This window comes from Solenopsis invicta, chromosome 3, assembly GCF_016802725.1.
Source record: "Solenopsis invicta isolate M01_SB chromosome 3, UNIL_Sinv_3.0, whole genome shotgun sequence".
Lineage (NCBI taxonomy): Eukaryota > Metazoa > Arthropoda > Insecta > Hymenoptera > Formicidae > Solenopsis > Solenopsis invicta.
Genome location: NC_052666.1, coordinates 3,148,511 through 3,160,678, shown reverse-complemented (window position 1 = coordinate 3,160,678; position 12,168 = coordinate 3,148,511). Strand labels below are relative to the sequence as shown.

The following is a 12,168-nucleotide window of genomic DNA, read 5'->3' as shown; positions in this document are numbered from 1 at the left end:
TCATACAATATAAAAACGGATATCTCTGATTGCAGACGCATTAAAACAAATAAACATCTATTTGGGCTCGGACTTGCGTAATGAATTCCATACCGGAAAAGAACGGCCGTAATTAAATATGTGTGCTCTTTTTGGGATCTCTTGCCTTCGCTACGCAAAGATATGCCCACAACGTGTTTTGTGGACCGCTCTGTGAAAAGGAAGGGCGTATAAAACCGGCGGACGATAATTGCCGTGCAATTCAACATACAAGTACGCGTCTAGTATCCTGCGCGTCCGCGCGCGCGCGCGTGTGTGTGCGCGCGTGTGTATGCGCGCGTGTGTGTGCGCGCGTGTGTGCGCGTGTGTAACTGTAGGTGCGTGCGCGCGCGCGCACGCGCCAGATTATGCGGTCACTTCCCGTGAAATTACAGCCGCGAGTTCGCTCTGACACGCGCAACGTATAGCGCGGAAAAAGCGCGACTCGCATTTCGCCGCACATTTAACACCAAACGCGGCTGTCTGAGTCTCACCTCACCTCGTTTTCATGATAAATGCCTCGTTCGTGTTAAGAAACTGGCAGATTAGCGTGTTTAGCTGCAAACACGCTCTAGATAGAGCGTGCACTTGGAGAAAAGGTTGAACGCGACGTAATAAAAATGCGATTAATAAACGTGTTATAAATAATGGACACGGATTAATAGAGAAGGCACGTTATCTTCATTGACTACGCAAATACAGCAAATCCAGCGGAAGTTACGGAAAAGAATAGGAACGCCGGAAAATAGTCGGACAGTCCCCCGGTTCACGCAACGCTACGCACGCATGTACCGATATTGCGACATAGATGCGTGGCCGTTGTCGCGCAAACCACACCGTTTCTCGAACGCTCTTCAGTTCACCGCAGAGATGTAATAGATTCATATGGAGGAATTTTACCGCGGCGGTTTCAACACCTGTTCTCGGGAGGAACGTTACGCCCCGTGTTTTGAGAGCGATGCGTGTGACTAGGAATCCCGTATGAGCAAAAATGCGTTCTCTCATCGCCTGGGAAACGCGTCTCTTTCCCTCTCTCGTCGCACAGGGGTTCGTGGTGTCTTAAAACCGGATAAATATAATTTATAACCGATAAGTGATTTAGATTATTGAAAAAAAATTGTTAGTTGCCTAAAATTTGACTTGGCTAAAATTCGATTTGGTTAAAATTTCGAGTTTAGTTAAATTTCTTCTCGTGATGATAAGGGACAACTTTCTCTTTGCAATAAATATTATTATTAAATATTATGAGTGCATATAGAAAAATGTAATTCTTTTGCTAAAAAGAAAGTTGTTACTCAATTTATAATTTTTTTTTTTTTTTTAATCTTTAATGAATAGTATTTTCTTGGTAATTATATTAAAATATACAAATTAAAAAAGAACATTACTATAAACCGAAAGAATTTAGACTCTTTCAAAGATATAATAATTTAAAATTATATATTGTAAAATTGTATCGAAAAAAGTCAGAATACATAAGCAAATTGAATTTTTGTTTTAGCTTAATATTCTTGATTAAAGTAATAAATTATTAGAATTTAAAATATATTTTAAATAAGTTGGCTGCATTTATGATAAACTTATGATAAATTTGTAAATTTATAAATTTCTGAAACATTTGAAATAAGTAATATTTACTTTAAAATTCATATATATATATTTTTGTGTTTAAAGACAGAAATTTTTAAAATATACAAAAGACATTTTATAAACTGCTTAATAAAAATTACCATGCAACATTGTAAAATTTAAGATTAATTTTTTATAAATCAAGATAACATTTCATAAAAAATAATTATATATAATCATAATGAAATCTGCCTTTATATGATTACGTATTTAACGTTATATGTACACACATCATCTTTTTGGAAAACACGCTTATCGCAGTAGAATTAGAACCCGAGATCTTCTGATTCACAAGTCTTTTCTGTCTTACGTGCTACGTCATTTCTGCTATTAATAAACGTGTTGTAGATTGTCAATTTACAAACAGTCTGCTTATCAATTACCAGGCTGCAAAATTATCCTGAGCAACTAAATCACATTGAAATATTATGCTGCATTGTAAAATTTATATGAGACGTACATGCTTACTACAGTTTTGCATTTGCATTGCACTTGAAACAATAAAAGATCATAAATTATTTGTCATTTTAAAATCATTGAAATTTAACTATACGGGTAAAACGATCAAAAGTATTTTACATTTTACTGTACTAAAATATAAAATATGTGTAGCACGGATTAATAAATCAGAGAAAATCGCATAAAATTAATTAATAAATATAATGTTTCTATAAATATCACGATTTTCAGGATAAACTTTTCATAAAATTCCCTCCGCGTATATATATTTCACGCAAACTGCGCGCCGATCATTTGTCGATCTTAAAACACAGTTCTAATTTGAAATACATAAAAATTTAAACGAGTGGAAAATATAGTCAAGTTAACACATCTTTTCTCAATGTATGCGCTGACTTAAGCGCTGACACATCGAGAGACTCCGTCCTCGTTTCTTCGCACGTACCTTGTGTTTACGTCGATACGGTTTCGAACGGCGCGTATTGGCGCCGAAGAGGAAATCGTCTTTCAGCAAGTACGCGTCGCGCGTTCTGCTCGAGTTTCTTGACGTGGCTCGCCGCGTCCTCTTGCTCACAACGTGCTTCTTCTTTTTACCTCGAAAGATCTTGCGGAAGATCTTCATCCCGGTGACTCGTTAGACCGTCTGGGTGCCGCCTTACTCGAGCGCCGACGAAGCAATCACCATCGAGGACAATTATTTACGTTTTTTTATAAAATAACGACGCGCGTGACTGATTACGTAAGATTCAGTTGGCCGGGAAATTCTAAGCGAATTCTACGCCTTGCGATCGAAGATGATTGATGACAGTTCGCGTGAAAGTTATCCCGCGCTGTTGGAAAATTTGTGTACTTTCGTGAAGAAATCTGATGGTTAAAATTCTTGTTTTAAGTAATGAACGTATTCATGTGTAAATTTAACACATGTCTGCTACGTTAACTAAACTCGACAGATATAAAATGTAGAAATGTGAAAGTGATTTAAAAAATATGTCAATGTATTTCAAATACATGCAGATTGTGTTACTTTAACATATTTTTTGAATCATTTTTATAATTTTACATTTTGTATCTGTTAAAATTTATAAAAAAGAAAGTGTTGATGTTACACTGTAACTGTGTTATACTTTTTTACTATTCTTCTGTTAATTTCATCATAAAAATAATGTTAATTACACACTCAAGTAATTTCAAATTGCGATCAAGATTACACTTTTTTTTTGTTGAAATATTAACGCATTGATGTTATCATTTGACACATCCAGATTATGTTAAATTAACAAAAAATTTGGGACATGTGATTTATGATAAATTTAACACAAGTTTTCCAATTGTGCAGTTAGAATCACAAAATCACAATAAAATCAAGATAACATCAAGTAGAAGTCGTTTAAATAAAATCATGACCTTACTCGACACACCTTTGATGATGATTTTGTGAATTCTTGATATGACAATTATTTAAAAATGACTTTGTAACTAAAAAATTATTAAATAATAAACGAAAAACCTTATAGTTCGTAGCTAGATCTAAATACTGATATTTATTGAGTGATTCTATAATATATAATTTTTTTCAAATTCACGAAACTGCGCGCCGAATAACTTTCCGGTTTTAAAACACAATTCCAAGTTGAGCAAGAATTAGTAATACCACGATATTAAATTGAAAATCAATTTAATAATAGTATGATGCTAGCAAGCAATGCATCAAAATGTGAGAATCCCTTCCCTTCTGAAAGAATTTGTTGCAAAAAATAAAAAATTATTGCTGTATCGAGAATTCATCACAAAACTATACTAACTCGTCAAATGATCAAGTAAAATAATAATGATCATAATGATCTGTCCTGAAATGACTTCTTTTGATCTTATTATGACTTTGCATCCTACCTGAGATGCTGATTCGCTTCGAAATCGAGAATGAGATTGATGCAAATTCGCGTAAAAACTGAAAACGCGGGAATCGAGAGTGCTCGATGCACTCGAACGAAGCACGACAAATCACTAAACCGTAGCCGTCGTCGCGTTTACACGAAAGCATTACTCATCGCGATGCGCCATGTGCGACGGGGGCGGCTCATGGCTTATCGTCGACACGCAGCATTCCGGCACCAGATTAGTAGTGAGTCTCCGGAATCCCCCCGTGATTTCCATCGCAAACTTGGTCGCGGATGACGTTCGATCGATCGAAGCTCCGCACGTCCGCCGCCGCGCTTCCGTAACGCGGAAAGAGTTGAGCACGAATACACTCAGCGTTAGCCCGCGCCGCCGGCTGGCAAATTAAGTTGCGCGGCCGGATAATCTCTCTGGCTCCTCGCTCGCTTCTCGACGTGCAACGTTTCTCAATTCCCGCGTGATATTCCGCGGCGGATATTATTTCAGTGATTTCTTGCTATCAACACGAAAAGAATAGTTTTGCTCAAGTATATGAAAATTTAACTACGCAGTTGAAAAACTTGTGTGTTAAATTTTACACACACACATACGCGCGCGGACGCGCGCGTGTGTGTGTTTGTGTGCGTGCGTGTGTGTGCGTGTGCGTGCGTGCGTGCGTGCGTGTGTGCGTGTGTGTGTATGTGTGTGTGTGTGTGTGTGTAACGCGAGTCACGAAAACAATTCACTCCAAAAAATTGTTGGTATTAATTTAACACAAGGTGAATGTGTTAAAAAGTAACACGAGTGTCATATGTAAAAAATTAACACGACAAATGTAATACTGGCACAATTTGGAAGCACATCACTTCAGTAACATTAACACTTATAATATGATATAATACAACTATAATATTAATTAATATTATTTTTTTGATATTAATTAACGTTTGTTAGATATTAAATTAACATGTACGTTTTGGTCATTTATTAGAATTTACATTTTAAAACTATATTATTTTTACTTTAACACAAAGAAATTTGAGTATCAAATTAATACAAAATATTTCAAGAGTGCATTATGTTAAATTAACATTCGAATAACTTAAATAGGCTTGAAAATTTCAACAAGGATCAAAATATAAATATAAAATGTTTTATACTATGCAGTTGGAACAATTATTTTAAATTTAATCACATGTCCCAAACGGTCCACTCAAAATTTTGCGTTAAACGATAACATTAATGTTAATATTTCAACAAAAAAGAAATGTAATCTTGATCGTAATTTGAAGCTATTTGTGTGTACAACTAAAATAATTTTCATGATAAAATTAATAGAAGAATAGTAAAAAAGTATGGCACAATTATCCCCACTTCTGTTATAGTATAACATCAACACTCTTGTTCTGTAAATTTTCACAGGTACAAAATCTAAAATTATAAGAATGATTTAAAAAACATGTTAAAGTAACACAATCTGCACGTATTTAAAATGCATGCGTTACATTGACATATTTTTTAAATCACTTTCACATTTCTATATTCAATATCTGTTAATCTCAATTGACATAGCAGACATGTGTTAAATTTACGCATGAATATGTTCATTATTTAACACAAAATCTTTAACTAGCAGATTTTTTTCACAAAATATACAAATTTTCCAACAGTGTATGTGTGTGTGCAAAGATAGAAATATTCTTGTTGAACCATCAAAAAAACTATACGGACGTTCAAACTAGTTGTTAAAATGTTTAAATTTTAATAGCACTATCATCAGATTTGAGCGTTTCAATTGTTTGGATAATTTTAATAATTTTCAAATCTGTATGTACATTGGAGAAAATATATATTTAAGTTAAGAACGATGTTTAAATGTTTCATATTGAAGTTTCAAGTGTGTTAATTTTACGTAATGTGATTATATTATTTAAATATTTTGTGTTAAATTGATATTCAACATTTTTAGTGTCAAACACTATTTATCAGTGAACAAACAAATAACATGAAAATAATGTAGTTTCGAAATGTAGTTTCGTTTTAAGATAAATAAATAAATGCAACGTGTCGTTATATTATAAATATTTATTTCAGCAGAAAAAAATATCCTTCCAAAAATTATTTCCAAATTTTATCAAAGTGTAATATTTTTTTGATTATTTCGTACGTAATATTTGTATTAAATACTTTCTAACATCTTTATCTTGTGTTAGGTTAAATTGCATAACAAAAGTTTGAGAGGACCGCTTGGTGCAATATATTTGTGTTAAATTTTACACAAATTTTTCAACTATGTACCTATTTAAATTTTTAGATACTTTAGCAAAAACATTCTTTCCTTGAAAAGATACAGCAAATTGCGTCCCCTGCATACGCACATTCTTAAACAGTTCAAGATTTTGCATTTACCTAAGGTCTGTTCTTCTCAGCTGAACTTCTTGAACAATCCATCTTTTTTTATTTTTAATCTTTTTCTTTGGAACAGAGAAAGAAGGTTAAATAACTATGCAAAAAATTGAACTAAAAAAAAATAGGTCACGGAGTATCACGAAAAAATAAACATTTTGTGTATATTCTATATATAATTTATATATTTTTTAGTTCGAACTATTCTTTTTTTTACTATAAATAACTATTTTCTTCTACCTCTCTCTTCAACACAGTGGTATCTTCGAAGGCCTTTTATGTAAGACAAAAGATCGTGTTTACCTTGATTCTTGATTAATGAGGTCATCACACTTCCCACCACATTGATATCGGTTACACCGGATGCACTGTTAAAGGACGCGCGTATTGAACTTTGCATGCGCGAGGAATGAAGACAAAGTACTTCCTCCGGAATTGAAACTACCGAAAACGTCAACTTAGCGCCCGATTTTAGCTTTGTTTCTCTGTCCGTTCAACTTCGAAAGATGCGGTTCGCTGCTCTAAATAAGCGTTCTAAATAACTTCACAGATTCATTCTTGGCATATTGTCACAATTTTTATAAAAGATTTGATTATTTAATTAACGATCAAGTCAGACGAATAACACATGAATATTATGTATGGACAATATTGAAAATTTTTTGCCATAAATTCTTGCTAGATAATTAATTAAATGGACGGGCAACATTAATATCGAAGGGCTTAAAGTGTAAAAATATCACAGATTAGAGTTAATATTAATGTACGTCATCTTTCTTCCTTCTTCAGCATTGTAATCTAATGAGAACGCGAATGTTGACTATCTGTAAACTGTATCATTTTAATCATTCTGCACATAGCCTACTCTACATTTGTTGATAACGTTAAGATCTACTAATCAATCGCACGATTAATGTTTGCAGAGTTTTATACGATACGCCTAATATTTTGTTTTATGGCTTACGTTTTTTCTAAAAAAATTTGCACAGAAGTTTATAATATTTTTCTTAATTTTTTAATGATATTGTTCTTACTTGATATTAAGAATATTTGATACTCCATCGTTTTCCCAATCATAGTAAATAATTTTCTATGATTATTAGCATTATTCCTACTTGCTCTTTCTCTACAATTATATTTTTACATATATATATTGCATATGTAAGTGCATTGTGCATATTACGAGATTTATATTTTATAATCCTTTCCTTCATTGCCATAAAATTCAATTTAAATTTTAAGGGAAAAAAATATAAGTAGTTTTTTCTGTCAAAGACATTATTGACAACAATTATCGATTAACAAATTCTTTTTAAATGGCTTAATTTTAATCAATTCCTTTTTATTGCATATATAAGTGTATTGTGTATATTTGGAGATTTATATTCTATAATTCTTTTTTTTATTGCCACAAAGTTCGATTTAAATTTCAAGGAAAAAGAAATAATACGAGTAGATTTTTCTGTCAAAGATACTATTGACAACAATTTCCTCTTAAATGGCTTAATCAATTCCTTTTCATTGCATATATAAGTGCACTGTGGATATTACGAGATGTATATTTTATAATCCTTTATTTCATTGCCATAAAGTTCGATTTAAATTTTAAGAAAAAATAAATAATATAAGTAATTTTTTCTGTCAAAGACAATATTGACAACGGTTATCGATTAACGAATTCTTTTTAAATGGCTTAATAAATTTCTTTCAATTAATTAACAAATTTCTTTTAAATAGATTAACAAACTGCCTTTAAATAGTTATATTTATCTTAATAAAGACCATGAACTTCATACTTACTAGTAAACTCTACGTCATACACTGCAAATTGCATATTTGTGCAATCGTTCTCTTTGCATCATTCAACCTTTGCTCTTTTACGTTAACAATAAGATCAATAAAGTCTGTGTTTTGGTGGTTTCAGACAACTGGATCTGTGTGTAAGCAGTGGAGTATACTAACTCGAAGATATAGATAAGACGGGATGTGTTTGTATAGCCTTCACACTTCACTTTAACTTTCATTATACAAAACATGCAACAAAAGCATGTGCTTTCGCACTTTTACATATGTATTTAAGAATGACGTAAAAAAAAACGAATGTGTAGCGTTATAATTAGACTTTACAGGTGAACGTACCGTTTTACTCCTATCATATCTTCTTTATCACACGTTGCCTTCGCAGAATTGAAGGTAAAAGCGTTTACAATGCAATGGAAAATGTACGGGATAGTACACAAGTCCCGTCGAACGTTGAGCCACGTATAGTTTCATTAATTACTCCCATTAAGGCCCGGGTTTTCATTATCCGGTTAACTTGTGGTTAAACCTAACCTCACTCATGATGATGCCATAGGTGAAGCTCATTGGTTGAAACATCAGGTTAAGTTTAACTACAAGTTAACCAGATAATGAAAACCCGGGCCTAAAAATGTTAATGATCAGGATTCAAACTGACTATTCAAACGCTATCGAAAGTAGACCTCCTGCAAATTAAACGGCAATTATATTTCTATCGTCTGCTTTAGAACCCAAGTTGAAAAAATTTTTTTTTCCTTCATCAAAGCTCAAAAACTATATGTTTTAACATTGTTATTTAAGCAATCGACCCCAAGCTCGTATGTTTCTCAGAAATACAAGGACACTGCATATAGAGACAGAATGGACAAAGAATAATTGAATAACGATTTTTATTTTTAAGGCGCGAGAGATGTAAGTATGGTATTGCATCATTTACGTACGACAGTCTGTGCGTCAATGGCGACAAATATGGACCGCTATAATGTAATGAGATAATGATGCGATATCTCATCGCCGACAACGCCCATCAGAAGTATATATTGACACATTTGTCATTACATAGATTGGCTTAAATAGAGGCTTATTTATGTTGCGTACACATTTACGCTTACTTTGTAGCTTTTCTCTCACATTAAGCACTTTCATCATCAATCTTGCGAAATGGCGATGTGATAAAGAAAAATTGCGAGGATAGATGTACAATAAAAATTAATTATGAAGCTAATAAATGAGATAAAAAAATTAACGGACGGATTTCGTTGGAGGTGCAATATTGCTGCAAAAATAAATGGGTACTTGCGTAAATCGTGTCTATTTATAAATGACACTTTTTAATATTCGCTTTTGTTATTAATTTATTAAAGTATAAAGAGGCATTTTCGAATATAAATTGTATATATAATACTTCGATAGAACGTTTATTAAATACAAAATTCTGTATGAAAATTATAATTTTCAATTAAGTATAATTACGAAAATTAATGTAGATGTATTGATTTGCTCAATTAATTTCAAAGTAACATTTTGGCAAAACTACAACGATATGCGAATCGTTTCTATAGTATATTTGCAAAATTAATTTTGAAAAGAAATTGTTTAATACGTAAAAAGAAATGTTTCAAATGTATTATGTACAAAACATTTAGAAATATAATTAATCCACATACATGTTTACAAAAATGCGTAATTATTTCTAAATTATGATGTTGAGACATTGTAATTTAAAGTATTACACACATAATCAACACGATATATATTTTAAATAATAATTTAAATAGTTTTTTTAAATAATTACAAAATATTTATACTTAAAATTTAGATTTGTCTAATTTTTGATAAACATCTAAAAATTTTATTCCAATAAAACTGCTGCCTTATGGTGAATCATCTTAGGGCAATTATTGCAAAATTTTCTTTCATGACACAATTATTACACAATATTTACACAATGTGTCCATTGAGATATAAATATTAAATATAAATGTCAAGTGCATGTTAAATCTCATACTTTCTTTAACGAAATATTAAAGCGTAAATATTGCTGTACTTTGAATTAAAGCATGAAAGTGGAATATACGATATATATATTTTAAAAACATAATACTCCCACGGTAATGTACATCTTTGTCTTCTTTAGCAGAGCCTTGTCTTGCGAAAGCGGACAATCAAGTTATGATTCCTAATGTCTGCGTCTTAATTTCATATTTAGCTTTCGGCTTAGTCCTCCGTGTGAGTAATATATATTCGTCTGGCGTTAAACAGGGAAAATAACAAGCACATTTTGTGCGTTTACACTCTAAATATAAAGATAAAAATTCTGTACGAACTAAACAACTATTTGGTTATTAATAGTCATTCGGTTCGTAACAATGCATTATAATATATATTTATTTGTAAATAAAATTAAGAATTCTGAATTCTTTTTATATAAATTTAATAGCTTATTTTTTTCATGCGTCCCTATTATATTTCTTACAAATCAATTCTGCGTGATATATGAAAGATGAAACAATTATTATTATAATTTTAAATATCTTCGAAACCATACTATAATTTGCAAATACATATCTTTAAAAAAAAAACGACACTATGTGTTTTCTTTACACCAAGTAATTCATCTCGTTGTTTTGTGCGTAAAACTATTAAAGTACAGTTTGTCACAAAATGAATAGTAAAGTTTACGAAACATCTACTACCAAAATATGCTAAAATTAAATATGAGATATGTCAGAAACTATTGATTTTTTAATAATTCTACTTTATATATGCCAGAAAAATTATATTATGTAAAAAAAACTATATTATTCCATTAAAAGAAAACAAAGTTGAATCAGACATTCAAAGTTTTTTCACCGAAAAAAAAATCTATCATAATGCTATAGAATAATTCTCATGTTCTTCTATATCATGTAATTTTTGTTAGATAAATTTTTTGCTACGTCCACTTCTCTCTACCAATATAGAATTTAAAATCTCGGTTTAATTTATTTTCCACGTTCTTCCAGAATATAAAAATTGGAAAAGGATGAAGATTAAATTAAATCAAGATTAAAGTTAATCCAATGAAGATAGACAATTAAGTCTTTAACGAGCAGTTTTTATTTCGCCCAATAATATAATTTGAAAAAATTTGTTAAATTATTATCAATTATAAAACTGGAATAAAATTAGTTATGTATACATTCAAACGCGTTTCTTACTACACAGAGCTTTCATCAGTAAAACTTAAAAATACGAGTATGTTATTCATGGTAACCTGGTTAATCATTGCAAATCACAAAATCCCATTTTGAGCCTTCAATGTAAATTTTCGAGATGAACAAACCAATAAATGAGTAAATAAATACATAATAAATAATAAAATGGTGAAAAATAAATTACTAACAAATAAAACAATAATACAATGCGGTCCATGAAATAAAATAAAAATTTAAAGAATTCGAATTGAAAAGTTAATCTATTTTAGTGTTGAACATTATTCTCACGGTTTGAAGAATATTCGAATTGATAATAGTTATTGCCTCGAGCTGTGCACTTCAATAAAAATTATATTAAATTATCGCAATATAGCAGCAAACAAAAGTTTAATATAATTCAAAAAGTGCATAAATATTCCTTCTCGTAAACTCTAAACTCTATGAATAACCGAACAGCTCGAAACAAATAAAGGAGTTCTTTAAACTCTTAAACGGTGACTTTCTAGACACAAGTAAGATTTGTTCTTCACTCGCATGTTTCTCTTTTGACCTCTCGTCGTGCGTAAGGAATGTTACTAATTTCACTTCTATTCGCAAACATTTTCTCAAGACTCTCAAAACAGGTTAAACGGAGATGTATTTACAACTTTAAATATTTCCGATTAACATAAAACTTTTTGCTAACAAAGAATTCCAAAAAATGCTAATATAACTGAAAAGAAAACAATTTTTTACGAATGAATGGAATAAAAAGTGCAAAGTAAATTTCTTATATGAGAATCTG

The 12,168-nt window shown here is 31.2% G+C and overlaps 1 protein-coding gene across 5 annotated transcripts in view; it reads right to left on the bottom strand.

Annotated features, from left to right (window-relative positions):
• LOC105202902 (tight junction protein ZO-2) overlaps positions 1-4,287 on the bottom strand; it is a 54,564-nt gene extending 50,277 nt beyond the window's left edge. Inside the window, exons 1-2 of one of the 5 annotated variants that reach the window (XM_039446898.1) lie at positions 3,997-4,287; positions 2,552-2,970 (exon numbers count right to left, since the gene is read on the bottom strand). In XM_039446898.1, coding sequence (XP_039302832.1) covers positions 2,552-2,728 — 177 coding nt within the window. In that variant the 5' untranslated portion in view covers positions 2,729-2,970; positions 3,997-4,287. Of the gene's footprint in view, positions 1-2,551 lie in introns of all 5 variants that reach the window. The other 4 variants (XM_039446899.1, XM_039446900.1, XM_039446897.1 and 1 more) reach the window with 4 other exon arrangements.
• Positions 4,288-12,168: the final 7,881 nt, after the last annotated feature.